A 12697-nucleotide genomic window follows, 5' to 3' on the forward strand; every position below is an offset into this window, starting at 1 on the left:
GATGCTCTGTGAAAATATGACAAGTAATCCAAAATGAAATGTCAAATAAATGTGCAAACTGCAGTCCAATAAATGTTGTTTACAACTTGATTTAATTATTTATCGTTATTTATAGGTTTACAGAATGGATGAAGTTGCAAAATTAGAGCATCTCTCTTTAGTTTCTAAAATATGTACAGAATTGGATAACCATTTAGGTTTAAATGACAAAGATCTAGGTGAGTGTCTTTACCCATAACATAATCAATTTCCTTGGTTATACTACTTTTTATTATGTTAAACAACTTTTAGAGGTAAGAATTCAACCTACTAAAAATTAATTTTCACTAATTATGTTTTGTAATTCTTCCATTCAAAATGTCCTACAATAAACATATATACATGTATAGTAGTTTACGAGACGACATCGTACATGTCGTCTCGTAAACTATTCCGAATTATTAGTAATTATCTAGTTACACTGTTATGCTTGTTCTGTTATACTTAATTCTCATTCCCAAGTATGAATTTAGAATACTCTGATGGGGTTAGACAACTTCTAACTATTGGCAGTATGTACTGTGCATGTATATTTACCGTGTATCTATAAATCAATAACAAACAAATTATTCCATTTCATATTACTCATGTTCTTTGTTAAAAAGTTGAAATAGTCCTTTTTTGTTTCCAGCTGAATTTATAATTGACTTGGCAGACAAAAACCCAACATTTGACGCTTTTAAGAAATGTCTTATTGAGAATGGGGCTGAGTTTTCAGACTCATTTATGACCAATTTACTCCGCATCATACAGCATATGAAGCCAGTCAGTTCAGCGGATAAAAATGACAAAAACATATCAAGTTCCAACCCACTGGCAACAAAGTTTCCCGGATTGGCAATCCCTAATGAGAAACCTCCAGTATTTTCATCTGAAGAAAGCAGTGATGAAGATGAGAAGAAGAACAAAAATAATAGAATAACTAATAAGGATTTATTTAAAGAAGAGGCAAAAGTTAAAGAATCTGGTGGTAATGTGATTGATCAAGCTATGGCAGAGTTAGAAGCACTGGCACCTTCTAATTTAAATGTCAAGAAGGAAGAAAAAAAAGATATAATTAAGGACCACAGTGACAGTAAAGTCAAAAGAGACAGATCTCGTGAAAGAAATAGAAAACGTAGCAGAAGTAAGGATAGACGAAGTAGAACTCCTGATCGCAGAAATAGAAGTAGAGAACGAGATAAAGACAGAAGGAGACGGTCCAGAAGTCGTCATCGTCATAGATCAAGGTCTAGGGATAGGAATAGAAGATCGAGATCTCGAGGTAGGAGGTCAAGGTCGCGAGGTAGACGGTCAAGATCTAGAGGTAGGAGATCGAAATCTAGATCCCGTTCACAAGATAGGCATAGAGAAGATAGTTATAGATATAGAGACTTTGATAAGAGAAAAAAGAAGAGTCCTGAAGTTGAAATGAGTGATGATCCGGAACCAGGAAAGGTATACTATTTCTACGTACATTTTCTAAAAATGTATATTGAACTTGTATTCTATAATGTATATTATATTTTTTAGATATATGGCGGGAGAGTGGCAAATATAGTTCCATTCGGTTGTTTTGTACAAATGGAAGGTTTAAGGAAGAGATGGGAGGGCCTGGTGCACATCTCACAGCTACGAGCTGAGGGTAGAGTCACCAATGTCTCTGATGTTGTCTCCAGGGGTGATAAAGTTAAGGTAAAATAATCACATTATTTTAAATTTACTGTTTCAATATTTCTTAATGTACTTTTATAGGAGTCTATAAAAACACTTATAAATATATTGTCTATTTCCAGGTAAAGGTGCTGTCGATAACTGGCCAAAAAGTGTCTCTAACATTAAAAGATGTATGCCAAGAGACTGGAAAAGATCTGAATCCAACATCACATGCACATTTAGAGGTAAGATTCATATTTCTGTTGCTATACTGTTACACATAACTTTTAAAACAATGATTTGATCTTTTAATATCTGTAAGTAAAGCAAAGCATTGTGGAGGTTAAAGGTGTTAACAATGATTAAAACATTGCAGGCAGAAAGAGAGGGGCGTAACCCAGACAGACCAGCCCCCGCGGCCACAGTCCTGGCTGGACTACAAGGTAATCTGGACCCTGATGAAGATTCCAGTCGCAAGCGGGTCACAAGGATCTCTAGTCCTGAACGATGGGAGATTAAACAGGTACTAGAATTACAGAAGACAAAGTTTATTATGTCCTGACAATCTGAATTATCTATACTTAAAAAAAAATATGTCAATAAAGTTACTTTTTTTTTTATATTCTAGATGATATCGTCTGGTGTAATTGATAAAAGTGAATTACCCGACTTTGATGAAGAAACTGGTCTACTACCAAAAGACGAAGATGGTGAAGCTGATATAGAAATAGAATTGGTAGAAGACGAACCTCCGTTCCTACAAGGTCATGGCCGAGCACTTCACGACCTGTCACCAGTAAGGATAGTCAAGAACCCTGATGGCTCACTGGCACAGGCGGCAATGATGCAATCCGCTCTAGCGAAAGAAAGAAGAGAACAGAAGATGCTGCAAAGAGAACAAGAAATGGAAAGTCTACCGACTGGGTTAAATAAAAACTGGATAGATCCACTACCTGAGGCTGATGGACGGACTCTGGCTGCAAATATGAGAGGATCAGGAATAACTCCGCAAGATCTACCAGAGTGGAAGAAACATGTGATTGGCGGGAAAAAGTCGTCTTTTGGCAAAAAGACCAATCTATCACTCTTGGAACAGAGACAATCGTTACCTATTTACAAACTAAAGGATGAATTAATTAAAGTAAGTACTTTTCCTTATATTTTGTTAATCAACTTCAAAAATAAGATTCTTATGTATTTGTTAAATTAAATTACATGTATATAAAATATGTTTTATATCTATAAAATATGTAAATCTTAAAGTAAGAGAAGGTTGATTGGCCAAATTGACCATATGATTCAGAAACAGTCTTTTTTCCTTTTTCCTTTCTCAGGCGGTAGCGGACAACCAGATATTAATAGTGATAGGTGAGACTGGGTCGGGTAAGACGACGCAGATGACGCAGTACGTGGCGGGGTGCGGGCTGGCGGCGCGCGGCAAGGTGGCGTGCACGCAGCCGCGCAGAGTCGCCGCCATGTCCGTGGCCAAGCGCGTCGCGGAGGAGTTCGGCTGTCGACTCGGACAGGAGGTCGGGTATACCATACGATTCGAAGATTGTACCAGCCCGGAGACTATTATTAAGTAAGTATTGTTTGATGTGCGAAAATTAGATATAAAGTGATACAGGGTGTATGAAAATTAGGTGTATTGTGGTAGATGGTGTTTGAAAAGTAGATTTCATTTTATAGGATGTCGGAATCTTAGATATGCATTAGAACAAGGTTATTTTCCAAAAAAATGGTCATTTTAATTATCATATCTCAATATCATAGGTGTCTTATACTTCTGGTATAAAAAAAATTATAAAATGTGCAGATTCGTAATCAAGAATCAATCTTTTGAATTACAGATACATGACAGATGGTATGTTGCTCCGAGAGTGTCTGATGGATTTAGACCTGAAGAGTTACTCCGTGATCATGTTGGACGAAGCTCACGAGAGGACCATCCACACCGACGTACTCTTCGGTCTGCTCAAACAAGCAGTTCAGAAGAGACCAGAGTTAAAACTGATTGTTACATCTGCAACATTGGATGCTGTCAAATTCTCACAATACTTCTTTGAAGCGCCCATCTTCACTATACCTGGAAGAACATTCCCAGTCGAAGTTCTTTATACAAAAGAGCCAGAAACTGATTACTTAGATGCGTCGCTAATAACAGTTATGCAAATCCATTTAAGGGAGCCTCCGGGAGATATACTGTTGTTCTTGACGGGTCAAGAAGAGATTGACACAGCTTGTGAGATATTATACGAACGTATGAAGTCTTTAGGTCCTGATGTACCAGAACTGATCATCCTACCAGTATACTCAGCTCTGCCTTCAGAAATGCAGACAAGGATATTCGAACCGGCACCACCAGGGTCGAGGAAGGTGGTCATAGCTACCAATATAGCTGAAACTTCGCTGACCATTGATGGTATATACTATGTGGTGGATCCAGGGTTTGTGAAGCAGAAGGTGTACAACTCGAAGACGGGGATGGACTCTTTAGTTGTCACGCCTATTTCACAGGTAGATTATTTTTACACTACATATTTTGTTCATAAAAATTATTTGTTTATGAAAAAAATATTAAGAGGTTCTAGTATTCTTCTCTCATAGAAGATAAGTACTTTTTTTATAGTTTTATTTCAAAACCAATGCAACTTCGGCTTCTTAAAGAAGCAGGCATACAATTACCTCAAACATTGGCAACATGGCAACCCATTGACATCGTTTGAATAATATCGGTTTTCTGCTGTTTTCACCCTTTGTAAATAAAATTGTCAATGTAGGGTGGTAAACCATATCTGACTTGTATATCTTGGTATTATTAAGTAATAGTGTTGTAATGGATGAAGAAATTTAGTATTTATTATCTAGGCGGCGGCGAAGCAACGCGCAGGTCGTGCCGGTCGCACGGGCCCCGGCAAGTGCTACCGGCTGTACACGGAGCGCGCTTACCGCGACGAGATGCTGCCCACCCCCGTGCCGGAGATACAGCGCACCAACCTCGCCACCACTGTAAGCATCACATACATCATCCTGAACTTATCATGTTGGGAATACAAAAAAGACAATAGAGTTGTTTTGGTCGGTAAATAAACCTACCAGGACAACTAGGACCACTAGGACCACTAGGTCATAATGGTGTCCCAAACCATTTTCACCTCTTTAACATACACACGCCTTGTTCTTATTATTGCTTTGATACCTTCCATTGTTATTGTCTTTATCCCCGGGGTGTCAGCACAGTATGTACCACTTTTTTGGTTCTTACTTTTTAGATAACCGTATGCGATTTTAATACTTTGTTTTGTGTGATTGCTTAGACTTTGATTCAAAAAAACTTTATCATTGGATAAAATAAGGGAATTAAAACATGTTTTGTATTCTAGGTGTTGCAACTCAAAACAATGGGTATCAACGATTTATTGCACTTCGACTTCATGGACGCGCCGCCCGTGGAGTCCCTCATCATGGCGCTGGAGCAGCTGCACTCCCTCTCCGCACTCGACTCTGAGGGGCTGCTCACTAGGCTGGGACGCAGGGTAACTAAATTGTAGCAAATGTATATTAATTTTTGGACTTGGAATGCCTGTGTTGCATCTCATATCTAAGATTTTTTCTTTATAGACATGCAAGTTGTTATTTACAGCAATTTATTTAAATATTAGCTGTGGCTTGCGATTTCATCTGCGTGGAATTAAAAAATAGTCTGTTAATCACTGATAACGTAACTTTTTAATAGTAAAAAAAAAAATTTGAAATCGGTCCAGTAGTTTGTGAGTTATTACTATACATACAAAAATAAAAAATACAAATATATTAATATAGACTATCTCATTCCAGCGCCTTTTTCCAGATTTTTCTACATCTATGCCAAATTTTAGCGAGATTTGTTAGCCATTCTTGAGATACATAGTAACAAACGTCCATCCATACTTTGGCATTTCTAATATTAGTAAGATCTTTGTTTATTTTCAGATGGCTGAATTCCCGTTAGAACCGAATCTATCAAAAATACTAATCATGTCGGTCGCGTTGCAATGTTCGGACGAAATATTAACAATAGTATCAATGCTGAGCGTTCAGAACGTATTCTACCGGCCCAAAGACAAGCAGGCGCTCGCTGACCAGAAGAAGGCCAAGTTCAATCAGCCGGAGGGTGACCACCTCACACTCCTCGCGGTCTACAACAGCTGGAGGAACAACAAGTTCTCTAACGCCTGGTGCTATGAGAACTTCGTTCAGATACGCACGTTGAAGAGGGCACAGGATGTGAGGAAGCAGTTGTTAGGCATCATGGATAGGTCAGTGGTTAGAGACAATAGTTAAAAATTCTATGGGCAGATGTACACTATTTCTCCGAAAACAAGTGACCACATAAAAATCAGCCTAAAAGAACTTGTTACCATAGTAACCAAAATCATTTCCGTGTTTACAAGATGATTTTTACTTTTGCGATAAGTTTGTTAAGAATTTGATAATTGTGTTTCAGGCATAAACTAGATGTGGTATCAGCAGGGAAGAATACAGTACGCATTCAGAAGACCATATGCTCAGGTTTCTTCAGGAACGCCGCTAAGAAAGACCCGCAGGAGGGGTACAGAACTCTTGTCGACAGCCAAGTTGTCTACATCCATCCTTCAAGTGCATTATTTAACAGACAACCTGAATGGTAAAGATATTTAACTTAAAAAAATACTTATTTTTATAGTCTTACAGTAAAATAATTTGTTTTTCTTTATTACAGGGTTATTTACCATGAGTTAGTTCAAACGACGAAAGAATATATGCGTGAAGTGACGACGATAGATCCAAAGTGGCTGGTCGAGTTTGCTCCGGCATTTTTCAAATTCTCAGACCCGACCAAACTCTCCAAGTTCAAGAAGAACCAGAGACTGGAACCTCTGTACAACAAATACGAAGAACCCAACGCTTGGAGGATATCAAGAGTCAGAAGGAGAAGGAATTGATTTGTCTGTTGGTTTTGTCGTGTATTTGCTTAATTATGTGACCAAGATAAGATAAAGTTTTAATAAAAATAGAACAGTAGAACTCTCTTTTATTTGTGTTCTCTTGTATTTACCGTAATTCCTTGAGCATGCTTATTTATTCTTTCTCTCAATAAATCGTGGGCCCCATTGTTATTTAGATAGTCGATTTTTATTCTTGTATGTAAGCAATTTTTCGACGTAACTAAATACGTCAGTGTCGTTTTGACAGTTTGTCAACTGTCAAAGTTCTAAGCAAAACTTTGGTAATATTTGCATCTATTTTTGGAACGAAAATTAGAAATAATTATGTGTTACGCTGTATTTTTGAGTTGTTAAAGAAACAAAAATTGTGACCAACAATGGATTTCTTTTCTGAAATTATAGGGGAGACTGTCGTCCTTGGAATCGATTCTCTTATATTAGGATTTTGTGTAAAACAGCTGAGTAAATGTAAACATATCTTGAACGCCTTGCAGGTTATTTTTATTTTTTTATTCTTGTTTAACTACGTTATTAAAAATCTTTATTCTACGTGTTAATTAAGTATCGTTAACATTTAAATCATCACGTTGTATCCATCTATTTTCCTATAAAAGGTCATGTAATAGATTTATCACAGTTTTTATAAGTGATGTAATTAAAAAAAAAAAACAATTATCTCTTCACTCATTTAACTTTAACACTCTACACATATGTAAACGTAATTTATATCTTAAAACAATTAATTTCAGACAGCACCAATACTTGATATTGACTCAACATTAAATAAAGAGATTAACAAATACTCAGACCAGGTGATACCATATGTTGTGATCAGAGGGCTGGTGAAACCCCTCGGTAATCCAATAGTTAGCAATTACAATAACACTGTTACTGGTGTCATACAGAGGTAACAGCCATTATTATCTATTTATCTTATAAATAAAATTTGTATTTTTTATGTAACAAATGAATGCAAAACTACTGGACTGATTTTTAAAAGAATTTGGTCTTTTACCATTTAAGTAACAGGCTATATTACATTTTTTTATTTTGTGCGGATGAAGTCTCAATCAACTGCTAGTATGAAGAAAAAATTAAAATTTGCAACACCTTTTATGGATAACATGTTAATGTGTTTTAAAAGGTTAACAATAAAGGAGCATGTTATTGCGAGAACATCTGCTGGGTTCTGGTCGGACCAGACTCGCACCATACATGAAGTATACAACTCAACACCATTTGTTCTCAGTAATGGGAAGTATAGTATTGAAGTTATAGATGCATTGGCAGCTGAGTTGTTGGGTATGTATGAATTTTAAAACATCTATTAAGAATACAGGTGAGTTTTTTTATAATATATTGGGATTATCTCATATGTGCTGAGTGAACAATCAATAATATTCCCAGTCAAAAACAAAATGAAATGATTTAGGATTCCAAGAGCTTCAAAAAAGATTATTTGTACATGTTTTTGGTGACTGGTATAATATTAATAGTTAAGGATACTAAAATATTTTATCACCAGATCTTGATGTGATATCTGACAAGTTCGAACCCATGTCGCCTGGCGTCATTGATCATGTGTGGGGCTTCTTCTCTGGAGTCCGGCAGCGCGGCCTTCAGACAATGGAGGAAATGCTCCGCGATGGCTCATACATCACAGCAATAGGAGAACTCAGCAGGACACAAACTGGTGCTTTAAAATTACAACCACCTAGAGATGGATTGCCTCTCTACCTCACTACAGCCACTAAGTCTAGTTTACTGAAAAGGCTCGCCAGCTCTAGAGATTTTTTAAGGTAAGCAAAATAATAAAGTATGGTCTGGTTTTAATTCAATGTCTGTACAAAGCGATATGTTTATCTCTACTATATTCCTTATTGACTACAGTTAACTGTCGACGCTTCAATCAATCGAATGAAGACGTCGACATTAATTGTGAGTTCCATTTCGCGACATGTTTATTACGACCGTGTGAGTAGCTATAACTATACAATTTGCCTTTGTTTATTATTACGTATCTTTAGAACGGCTAAACAGATCTCGCTCAAATTTGTTGTAGATACAGAACTGGAAGTGTACAGACGAAAGTTTTTTTTTTATTCCTTCGTGGGCAATAGCTAGTGATTTAATAAAGGTAGTCAAAGGTTAATTGCTTCCCTGTTTTCAAGGTTTATATTATTTATAAATATAAATGCGAAAGTTTAGATAGATGGATGGATGTTTGTTAGAGTTTGTAGCCTAAACGGCTGAGCAGATCTTGATGAAATTTCGCATAGATGTAGAGGAAAGTCTGGAAGAACACATAGGATACTCTACTTGTGGTTTTTTTAATTTCATGCGGACGGAAGCTAGTATTATTTATAAATTGATGACATTGCGTTGAAGAAGTTAAGTGTTATTAAATTATTTTAGGATCTTGCTGGTTGTGTTTGGGGCGGTAGCAGTTTTAGCATCGGGTCGTGTAGCTTACAAGTACCTTAAGCGTCGCAAGCGGCGACAGTTGGAAGAGTCGTTGAAGCGGCAGCTCGCCGCCGGCCGCAAGGAGCGCCGCGCGCACGCACGGGAGAAGAACCTTACCGATGTGCAGCTCTGTGTGGTCTGCTCGGAGAACCCTAAAGAGGTCTGCTTACGAAATTCAAATTGTATTGTTTGATATTGAGAGAATTAAATAATGAATGAGGGGTCATCACATGTTTTTTTAATGTGCCATTAATTTTACATAGAAAACATATGTTTCTTATGTATTTCAAGTTTTTTAAATGTTTTCAGATAATATTACTACCCTGTGGTCATGTTTGCCTCTGTGAAGATTGCTCGGAAAACATCAAAGACAATTGTCCCATTTGCAGAGAGCGGATAGAGGCCCGCGCGCCAGCTTTTATTACATAGATACAAGACATAGAATAATCTACTTACTAGCAAAGCATTGTTATAGTTATATTTAAAAATATATATTTAACGTTAATGAAATTAGACAGCTAAAATAGATTACGAAAAAATTAAGTATGAAAAGTACATTTTTATGTATAGGGATTGCATTGAAGAATCAAAGAATAAAATATTTTAGTCATAAAAAGTGTTATTATTTACACAATGTACATCTTATTTTGTAATATATTAATTAAATTCATTAATTAAAATCCGATTTGTAATGATCCCGTTTTACCACAAGATGCTGAACATGTGTCATCTTCTTCTACATTGACTTCTTCATCGGAAATATCAATGTTGTCATCTACTTTGACATTGTTAATATCATCTGTATTGGTTTTCCCTTCATTTATAGCATATTTTTCCAATAAATTACTAACTTTAGTATTCTCAACACTCACTTTTGTCCTTTCACAATTCCCGGAACATTTGTTACAACCTTTAGTTTCTTTATTTTCATTATTAACTAAACCATTTCTTTTATTACACAATCCAGATCTACATTTTGTTGATTGACAATTATTTTCTGTCTCATTTAATTCCTTTACTGCATCATTTAGTAGGTTTTGTTCTTGTTTTGCATTATATTCATCAAGCATTCTCTTTGCTTTAGAACTTTTACCAATACCAAGCTTTGGTAGACCTTTGTTTAAACCTTCGAGTAGAACACAGGCCTTACAAACTTCTTGTGATGATACAAATTTACATCTTGTGCAAATTCCTTGTGTTGGTAGATTTACTTCTTCTTTAACAGCCATTGTTTCACCTTGAAATTAGATATTTTATTTAATTACATCTACAAATAATATTTTAAACTAACTGTGGAAAAATCACATGATTTTATTCAGCTTGTTCTAAGACCTTTTTGTAGGATTATATAATCCTCAGAACAGGAATGTATTATTCATAACCAGTTATAGCGCTACTGGTACCCTGGGCGAGGTTTTTATGAAGCCCCCTTTATTACAAGCTTTTAAGGAGTCTGGGTGTAACTGGTATATTTGAGACAGTTTTTGCACAACTGTTGATGTCTGTCAACCTACCCTATCTTTGGCACTTCATTTATTACATGCATTCTTGGTTAAATTAATTAATAATAATAATAATAATAATAATTTATTACTTAAAATCATACATATTTTACAAGTAGATTTCTGGTGCTGGGACATTCTTGTAAGTAAGTTATTTACTTGTGACAGAATGTCCCGTTCTTCCATAGCATACATTACATTTTGCTTATATCTAACAGTTATACATTTTAAAGATTTTTTTTTTTTTAATGTTTATTAGTGTGTTTCTTTGATGCATCTGTGTGTGTACCTTTGGTGTGTGTGCGTGTTTGTGTGTATGTGTGCGTGTTTGTGTGTGTGTGTGTGTGTGTGTGTGCGTGTTTGTGTGTTTGTGTATGTGTATGTGTGTCAGATAGTGTTTCACGTGTCAGAGTGTATGTTATGTTAGTTTTGAGCATTTCTGTCAATTGGTCAATTAAAGATATTATTATTAATTTAACATCAAGTTGCCTGGCAATTACTATTTTGCATGAGAACTATTTAACAAGAGTCAAATTATGCTTTTATGTTTTACCTGAATATATTATATCCATGATACAAGTGGGTCGTATCTTTTCCATGTCTTTAAGAAGTGCTCTCGCATGTCCCCTGTATGCATTAGGTGCAAATACACATTCTGTTGAGAAATACACCAGTTTCTTATAATGTGCATACATTACTATCTCCTTTTCATATGTGTATTTCAGTGGCTTCACTCTCGGTATTGTTCCCTCACTACCCTGAAATTATAATTTAACATTTAAATTTGTGCTCAGTGCTCTCTAATACCAGCTATTGTTCATGACTGCATCTGCATGGAATGAAAAAAAATAGTACAAATACTACCTTTATTTCACAGATACATTAACTTTATAATGGTTAAAGAATTTTTAAACTCGGTCTAGTAGTTTTTATGTGAATGAAATACATACAAAAATCCAACAATACAAATCCTCTTTATAATATTGCTATATTAAGAGACGACAAAATGTGTGAAAAATACTATGTTATTGAATTCAAATACTGTGACATTTGTATTGTTGCAGTCTCTGTTTTGTCATAAATAGTGAAAAAGTTAGCAATATGTAATACTGTGTCATTGCATAGGAGTTGTGCAACTTTCATAATTAAGGTAGAAAAAGAAGATATACCTACAGTACTTATAGCTGTACACCTTTTTAACCTAGCAATATCACCTCTCAACACATTCATTAGCACTGTCTCTGCTATATCATCAGCATTATGTCCTGTTGCTATACACTTCACCCCCAATAATGCTGCACCTCTGTCCAATGCTTGTCGTCTAAACACTCCACAAAAGGTACAATTGTTCTTCCTACCAATCTGTGCTACAATTTCATCCATAGTCCAACCATAGAGATCCTTATATGATAAGATTTTTAATGACATCTCGTAATCATCGCGGTTTCTTTTCACAGTTTCTAAGCTGTCGTCTCTGTATCCAGTGATACCTTCATCTATTGACAGTAACATTAAATTCAAACCATAGTCGTAGCGTTCATTGAGGGTCTTCAAGACGTGCGCAAGGACTGTAGAATCCTTCCCCCCAGAAGCAGCAACAGCTACGGAGTCTCCACGATTGAATAATTCAGCTTTTGTTATAGTATAATGGATTTCAGTTTCGAATGCCCAGAAAAAGCACTCTTTGCACAGCGCATCACCGGTTTTAGGACGCTAAAATATATTAATTAAAAATAATTGGTGTATTTCAAAATTTTTTCTTCAATCTCACTAATGACGGACGGAACTTACCTTAAGCATCGCATTTTTACCACAGCCTGTTCTACACGGTATAGGCATTATAGTGGAATTTTGTTCTTAATTAATTTAAAACCTTCTTAAAACTATTTAATTAATAAAAAATATAACCTCAACTCTAAATAAGCAAAATATATGCAAAAAGTGTGTCATTTTGCAAGGTGGTTGTTTTTGACGTTTAGAGTTTGTTTTTAGATTTAAGGCAAAAGTACCGGAGACTAACTGATCAACATAATTTTCAAATCGCAATTAAAATATTAATTATAATGTTTGGAATAAGATCTAGGAGTCAAA

General features: G+C 35.7%; 3 protein-coding genes across 3 annotated transcripts; 2 read left to right on the forward strand and 1 right to left on the reverse strand.

Moving 5' to 3' along the window:
* The first annotated feature begins 42 nt into the window (after nt 1–42).
* Nucleotides 43–6717, forward strand: LOC106104935 (ATP-dependent RNA helicase DHX8). Its single transcript, XM_013285134.1, has 13 exons — nt 43–218; nt 671–1476; nt 1552–1713; nt 1815–1919; nt 2051–2197; nt 2303–2815; nt 3009–3256; nt 3525–4191; nt 4543–4683; nt 5058–5210; nt 5647–5972; nt 6161–6340; nt 6416–6717. Exons 1-13 carry the CDS (start codon nt 125–127, stop codon nt 6636–6638), a joined length of 3765 nt encoding a protein of 1254 aa, XP_013140588.1. The 5' UTR covers nt 43–124; the 3' UTR covers nt 6639–6717.
* Nucleotides 6718–6894: 177 nt separating this feature from the next.
* LOC106105219 (mitochondrial ubiquitin ligase activator of nfkb 1-A) lies at nt 6895–9622 on the forward strand. The gene is made up of 6 exons (XM_013285497.1): nt 6895–7135; nt 7391–7548; nt 7786–7943; nt 8167–8440; nt 9057–9264; nt 9414–9622. The coding sequence occupies exons 1-6, from the start codon at nt 7019–7021 to the stop codon at nt 9531–9533; spliced, it is 1035 nt and encodes a 344-aa protein (XP_013140951.1). The 5' UTR covers nt 6895–7018; the 3' UTR covers nt 9534–9622.
* Nucleotides 9623–9723: 101 nt separating this feature from the next.
* On the reverse strand, nt 9724–12555 carry LOC106105209 (cytoplasmic tRNA 2-thiolation protein 1). Its single transcript, XM_013285486.1, has 4 exons — nt 12398–12555; nt 11780–12319; nt 11160–11364; nt 9724–10341 (listed from the first exon to the last, which is right to left on the reverse strand). The coding sequence occupies exons 1-4, from the start codon at nt 12443–12445 to the stop codon at nt 9779–9781; spliced, it is 1356 nt and encodes a 451-aa protein (XP_013140940.1). The 5' UTR covers nt 12446–12555; the 3' UTR covers nt 9724–9778.
* Between the last annotated feature and the right edge of the window lie 142 nt (nt 12556–12697).

This window comes from Papilio polytes, unplaced genomic scaffold (assembly GCF_000836215.1).
Source record: "Papilio polytes unplaced genomic scaffold, Ppol_1.0 DF824270.1, whole genome shotgun sequence".
Taxonomy (NCBI): Eukaryota; Metazoa; Arthropoda; class Insecta; order Lepidoptera; family Papilionidae; genus Papilio; species Papilio polytes.

Coding starts and splice junctions, on each gene's coding strand:
- LOC106104935 (XM_013285134.1), top strand. CDS start 125: ATGGATGAAGTTGCAAAATTAGAGCATCTCTCTTTAGTTTCTAAAATA. Junction 2,816..3,008: donor TAAAGGATGAATTAATTAAA/GTAAGTACTTTT, acceptor TTCCTTTCTCAG/GCGGTAGCGGACAACCAGAT. Junction 3,257..3,524: donor AGCCCGGAGACTATTATTAA/GTAAGTATTGTT, acceptor TTTGAATTACAG/ATACATGACAGATGGTATGT.
- LOC106105219 (XM_013285497.1), top strand. CDS start 7,019: ATGGATTTCTTTTCTGAAATTATAGGGGAGACTGTCGTCCTTGGAATC. Junction 7,136..7,390: donor ATATCTTGAACGCCTTGCAG/GTTATTTTTATT, acceptor AATTAATTTCAG/ACAGCACCAATACTTGATAT. Junction 9,265..9,413: donor GCTCGGAGAACCCTAAAGAG/GTCTGCTTACGA, acceptor AAATGTTTTCAG/ATAATATTACTACCCTGTGG.
- LOC106105209 (XM_013285486.1), bottom strand. CDS start 12,445: ATGCCTATACCGTGTAGAACAGGCTGTGGTAAAAATGCGATGCTTAAG. Junction 11,365..11,779: donor GGTGTACAGCTATAAGTACT/GTAGGTATATCT, acceptor TTATAATTTCAG/GGTAGTGAGGGAACAATACC. Junction 10,342..11,159: donor CATGGATATAATATATTCAG/GTAAAACATAAA, acceptor TCTAATTTCAAG/GTGAAACAATGGCTGTTAAA.